The sequence below is a fragment of the Hippoglossus hippoglossus genome, chromosome 7, assembly GCF_009819705.1.
Source record: "Hippoglossus hippoglossus isolate fHipHip1 chromosome 7, fHipHip1.pri, whole genome shotgun sequence".
NCBI lineage: Eukaryota > Metazoa > Chordata > Actinopteri > Pleuronectiformes > Pleuronectidae > Hippoglossus > Hippoglossus hippoglossus.
The window spans coordinates 13,109,641-13,116,260 of NC_047157.1; the positions used below are offsets into that span (position 1 = coordinate 13,109,641).

General features: G+C 41.4%; 1 protein-coding gene across 1 annotated transcript; it reads right to left on the bottom strand.

Annotated features, from left to right (window-relative positions):
* Positions 1-1,238: 1,238 nt before the first annotated feature.
* Positions 1,239-6,620, bottom strand: c7h1orf127 (chromosome 7 C1orf127 homolog). Its single transcript, XM_034591145.1, has 10 exons — positions 6,548-6,620; positions 6,370-6,471; positions 6,153-6,277; positions 5,908-6,051; positions 5,752-5,790; positions 5,492-5,629; positions 5,318-5,402; positions 4,015-4,211; positions 3,756-3,873; positions 1,239-2,503 (listed from the first exon to the last, which is right to left on the bottom strand). Exons 1-10 carry the CDS (start codon positions 6,597-6,599, stop codon positions 2,094-2,096), a joined length of 1,410 nt encoding a protein of 469 aa, XP_034447036.1. The 5' UTR covers positions 6,600-6,620; the 3' UTR covers positions 1,239-2,093.

Sequence of the window (6,620 nt, forward strand, 5' to 3'; positions counted from 1 at the left end):
TACCCGCCAAGCGAGATGAAGAGGCCCAGCAAACCACTCAAAGCCACACAAAGCCTTCCTCCCCCTCTTCCTCCTCGCGTCTCTCCAGTGGCATGAAACCGTGTCTGCCCGAGAGCTGCCGGGAGCCAGAGAGCGGAGGATGCTGAAGTGGCGTTTAATGACCCAAAGTTGTCCACAATAGTAATTTGGACTTCGTTTGGGTGTCATTAAATTGCCAGTCAGTTAATGACACTCTCTTTCTATTACGCGGGATCAAATGTGGTTATTTTCAACTGGGCTGGGATGTGATACACTTATCAAATTTCCTGATCGGACTGTTTGTTTGTGGTTACATGGCGCAGGCTGTGAAGTCTGGCAACACACATGCACTTACCTCGAAATATGTCATTTTTGCAGCTTAATGGAAGGTGCCTGAACTCGAGAACTTATTGCAAACGTCTCCACAGAGTGTTCATTGTCTCAAAAAGTGATGACACCCACACGCATAATTGGTCGTGGAAGGAGAATGGGATTAGTCACAGGTGGCGAATTCAGCTGCTGCGAAGATTTCTCCGGGAAGAAAGATGTCTGTGATGTTTCATATCTCCTGGATTCAACTCGCAGAAGTTCTCACTTTTCTCCAAAGGACTGGAGTTTGTTTGAAATTCGGAAAGTTCACTTTATTGGGCATCTTCGCACAGCCACCTCAAAGGGGCCAATCAAGATGGGACTTGTTTATAATAATGATGAGTGATTATGAGCAATAACAATGAAGACCATATATGGATCACTTCACAGAAGCAGTGTGTGTGTGTCTGTATGTGTGTGAGTGTGTGTGTGTGGGGGGTGCCACCATGCTTAGCATCTCCCAGATGTGCAAACCATATGCTCTGACTGAAATTAAAACAAAAAGAAACAGTGGAACATGAAAGGGATTTGTAACTTTGTAAAGACAGTTAACAGTCGCTACAGATAGGGTAATGGCCGAGAAAGGCCACATGAAAGGAGCAGGGAGGCTGGCGTGCTTTTTGCACCACTTATTCCATTTCCTGCTCATAAGTTCACCGAGCAGATGGGGACCAAAGGCACAAGGAAGTTTAGATTTTCTGCCCCACAGCCCATTGTATATGATGCATGTAACTGCGTAACACTGCACTGTTATCATTTACAGGCGCTTCGGTGCATACCAAGAGGTCACAATAACAAAGGTGAAAACAAAAGGGGGGGGGGGGGAACAGAAGTGAAACATCTTCAGAATCACCTCCACACATTTAATTTTCACACATTATGCATTTAGGGTCTTAATATTTAAAGTGATTAAAATGCTACACTGGCAAAAAAAAATATTAAAGCAACGTCCCACTTCAACTACATTTTTACATGTATCAGAAGTATTTTATAATTGAAATACAGCTGAATAGCTAACGCAGAAAAAAAATATTGAATGTAAGTTCTGCAAAAACATTTAAACCTGGTAAATTTGGAAAAGAGCAGCTGCAGGCGTGCTGCTATCAGAGGGACCGAAAACACATTCAACAGTGCCCTCTCCTGGTGACACACTATACTGCAGCACAGATACAAGAAGCAGGACCACTGCAGCTGAGACGATCAGAGACATGATTTGTTTTTCTCTAGAGAAAAAAATGTGAAGCATCAAGTTCATCCTAAGAAATGTAAAACGTCTGAAAGTGTAAGATTCATCTTTGGCTAGAAGACACTGTCTCCGTTTGTTCTTCTTGAGTCTCTATAGCACGAGGCGTCTGTGGAAAGGTGGCATCATCAGCTGTAACAACTGCTGGCTCTTCTCTACGTCAACCTGCTGTGCTGCTCGGATAGAGACATGTTTATTTAACGCCTGCCTCGTCCGCGTCTGGATAATGTCGGCCCTCGGGCAACGGTTGGCAGAGGTCTGGCTTTATTTCTGCTTGTATAATCAACCTGCACAGCGCTGACTGACCACAGAGTCCCCGTCAAGACAGCAAACAGACACCAGGGACAATCCAAACAAAAGGAGTCAATCAAAAGGCCTTAAAGCGAGAGGGTATATAAATCCAGTCATTTGCTTATAGCCTGGGTAATGCAGTGTCAGTTGAAACATTTATTTTGAAAGTGTTTCACCAAATCCACTTCAGTTTCTTCTGCTGTCGCTGGTCTTGGTTTCCTCTGGTTGAGTTGAAGTGTCCATGTGTGTGGACAGACAGGTCTGTGACATTTGCATGAACGGGAGTGACGACGTCCTCATAAGACCCTGAAGATGAATTCCCACTTTGACTCTTTGTCACCTCTTCAATGTGGGAATTAAACCCGCCGCCCTCTGTCTGTGTGTGAAGTGAACGGATTGTGGAAGTTTCCATCGTGGTCTCTTGGAGTGGAGCTGTCTTGTTTGGGCCTGTGTCTGTGGGGACGGCCGCTCGGTGCAGCAACGCTCGCTCGGTGCTTAGACTCGTGTCAATAAAGTTGAGTGTGGGCAGGACTGTGCTGTTTGGAGCAGGAGAGGATGTGATGTGTGATGCAGCAGGTCCAGCTGTGAAGGTATGAGGTCATTTTAGTAAAGGTGAAATTAATCAACATCCAAATAATTGTAATAATAATAACCATCATCATTTTAATCATCATCATCATCATCATCTCTGCAGTAACTCCATAAAATACTGCATTCCTGTTTTAATAATAATCAACCTGAACTCTGGCTAATCAAAGCAGGCATTTTGCTCAAAACTGTTTTTCTTATTGTTACTTCTCTTGAATATTTGAGCTGCTCTGTCCACAGTGATATATAGTGATTGCAAAGTTTGACACCAGGCTGTTCTCATGATCACCTGCTGATCACTTGCTGAATTTAGTTCGTAAGCATGACTGTGATTTTGTGACATCACAACTAGTTTAGACACAAATACTAGACGAGTTTACAACTTTCAACTTAAAGAACTGTGACTGTGTTTGCAAGTAACCTCAACAATGGTATCGCAGGTAATGAAAGTTCAGGTTCAAATAGAGATTTGGTTTAGTATCACTGCGACTGATTTCCAAACTACCACTAAATGATAACTCCAAATTTAAGTTCACCAAATCTACACCAATTCGCCCACACTCATAAATAACAGCCCCCTAAACACGCCTGAGTTTTTTCCATCAAGATCAATGAGATACTTCTATTGATAGCGAAGAATTTTAGCACTTTTTGTCATGGATTTTGTTGGCTTGTCTTCTGTCAGTGTGTTATAATTTTGAATTGTGTTTGGATGGATGCCTCCTCTTTTTTGCTGCAAAACTAATCTACCTACGGGTACAAATAAAATAACCTAACCTAACCTAACTCTCTGAGAAAACAAGGAAAATCGCCACAATCACACAAAGATTCCTTGATCCACACCTAAATTTACTGCAGAAATAAAACCAGAGGACAGCTACTGTGATATTAGTTGATCAGGAGACTTTTATGTGTAATAATAGAAAACACACTGGACATAAATCTAAAAAGGATCAAACCCTCATGTCTTTAGACTCAACACGTCTCTTTTTTGTCTCATCTTGTTGTTTATTGTAATCATTTTTATTTTGTCACCATATATATCACTTTTATATTTACCTCTATCTTACTTCAAGCTGTGTGAAGGGTGCTAAAGTTGAAAGATTAAGTGACTGACTGAGAGACAAACAAAATTAAGTGCCTGGTGTGACAACAGTAAAAAGCCTCGCGATGGCTAGTGGTCAAAATATCATCCAATAATTAATCACCACTTTAGTTTTACTGTGCTCATCAGCAGAACACTCACCTGTGCATGGCAGTGTGTTCTCCATGGTCCAGTGCATTTTGTGATTTGTCTCTTTGAAGGTGAGCACAACATCCACCCTGTAGAAAGACTGCAGGAGTTGTTTGCTGTCTGTGCAGGTCTGTAAAACAAACCGGGTTGAGATGTTAGAACATGAAATGAATCCTTACGGGAACAGACGTGTCAGACATTGACCCAACTATCAGACACACAAACGGATTAACTCAGACATCAGAGTTCCAACTGTTGTTTCAGCACCAACCTTGGTTTGCAGTATTTGGGTTGTCGGGATGATCAGTGACACAAATTCACTCGTCTCGTGCACAGTGAAATTCTCCGTCTGGTTCACTGACACGTCACTGACAGTCAGTTCCTCGGTGTGGGTGCTGCCCCGCTTGGTCAGGCCCAGGCGTCGTTTGAAAATGTGCAGCACAGTCTCTTCTGCTGTGGAGGTGGTCACTAGAATCAACATCAGGGATAAACTGTGTTACTGGGATCAGTGGTGGAAAGTAACTGAGTACATTTACTCAATTACCGTACTTGAGTACAATTTTGAGAATTTTCATTTTACGGTATGCTACTTTAGACTTCTATTTCATAACATTTTAGAAATACATATTGTAGCTTTTACTGTACTGTGCCTATTTTATAGATGTGGTTAAGAGCTACTTTCTAGATTAAGAGTTTACATTAGTAATCAACTGATGACTAACTAATGAAATACTATTTTAATTAAACAAGTGGCTTCTACTTCTACTTGGGCCACCTCTACACTCAAATATTTAATTATCTTTCATTGAGGTAATATGTAACATTTAAATGTCCAAAAGAGAACACAACATTTTGTTGGATTGCTCTTTATCTCCTGACCTGTTTGAAGGGAAATAACGGATCTAATAATGGAATAATGAATGATTGACTGAACCTATTTGTTCTGTAAAATGAGTAATGTTAGTCAAAGTCAAAAGTCAATTGTCAATTCTGCCATATGTACAGGACATAGACATTGGAATGCTGTTTCTCTCTGATCCCAGTGTAACATATAAGTAGACAGAACATATAAGTATGCAGGATATTAAGTATTCAAAACATAGTACATAGTACAACATAGTATGAAGTCATGAGGCACACAGTGGATAGGTTGAAAGTAGTGCAAACTGGAATGGTGCAAAAATGGATTGAGAGTGCCAACATACTTTATGGTTTACTTGGATACCTTGAGAATAATTAACTTTTAATTGTGAGAGTTTAAATGTGGTAAAGTAAAAGTACAAATAAACAAAAATGTACTCCAGAAAAAGTACAGCATTAACTAGAATGCCTTGTAAAAATGTGGAGGAGTAAAGGTTAAAAGTAACTGAAAATAAAGTAAAGGTACATGAAAAATGTAAGTACAGTACCAAAGTAAATGTATCTCATTACATCCCATCACAGCTTAGTTGTGTTTTTATCCAAGCAAAAGATCAAAGTACTTCAACACTAACTATGTTTAACAACATGTTAAAGCCACAATGATGATGCAAAGAAAAACAACTTCCAGGTCTGATTGTCAGCTTGTTACCCACCTGTTGGACACATTGCCTCCATACTGTAGGCATACTGACCACTGACCAGCTTCAAGGCCAAGAACTCCCCTTCATTTTCCATCACCTGTGTTCATCAAAAAGACAGATATCATTGTTCATGTGCAGGGTTGCCAAAGTCCACTGGGAGGCAGTATAGTGTGGGAGCTTCCTCACCATCACAGGACTCAGGATCTCCCTCCTCCTGCCTTGGACTATAATATCTGATCCATTCGTGACGATGTTCATCTGGATCAGGCTGGCGTCCTCCATCGCCACAATGAGGTGATCGCTCAACGACAGAGCCCACTGCAACTGTGACGCAAAAACCAAACGGGCAGACACGATGACAAGAGACATTTATTCTTGTCTCACTCTCATCCACCATTATAACCCATATCTACAAACATTTATACGACTGCAATTAATCACCATACCTCATTATTCCAGTTGTCATGGGGAATTGGTCTAATAACCTGAAGAAACACATCAATCTTATCAGAAGAAGAAAGTGGAAATACTTGACTGAAATGTGGCAAAATACCAGATTAAAGGCATCGTCCCATGTGTGATGAATCCCAGTGAACATTTACCTGAATATTCTCTGGGTCACACTGGATTGTCTCTCTGTTGGGCAGTACAGAAACCACAGGGCACGTCATGATGAAACCGTGACGTCTGCCTCCGAACCGATTTATCCTCTTCACCAAATTCAGTGTAAGCACATGGAAGCCACGCTGGACAGTCACAGTACAATCAGACGTTTGTCACCACTAAGGTCAAAGGTCACACGTTGCTGTCTGTATATATAGAGTCTGGATTAGATAAAGTGTCATACCTGCTGCTGGACAAAACACCCTGTGTAGCTGACTCTGAATATAAAGTTCTTGTCAGGGTCTTTGTGCAGTGAGTATCCGCAGGCCGACAGCTGGAGGTTAAGCTGATCCAGAGATGCAAGGTTGACTTACAGAAAGAAAAGAGTGATTCTGAGGCAAATCATCTTATGGGACATTTTTATCAATATTCTGCCACGTGCTGCATCAGAAACAATTTACCTTGAATCCGTAAGGCCCCAGAGAGCCAGACCGCCAACCCTTCGATTCTCGCTCCGTGAATCCACATCTCCATGTATTCAGAAAAACATGCAACATCCCCCTCTGGGAAAAAAAGGCCCATTTTCTCAGATAACATGTGAAAGCAGCACCGTGAACATTTGGAGTTTTAAAGGTTTACCTGTTAATTTGGCTGTTGGGGATCCAACCCATTCTCTTTTCTGAATGCACATCACACCCGTCAAGATAAAACA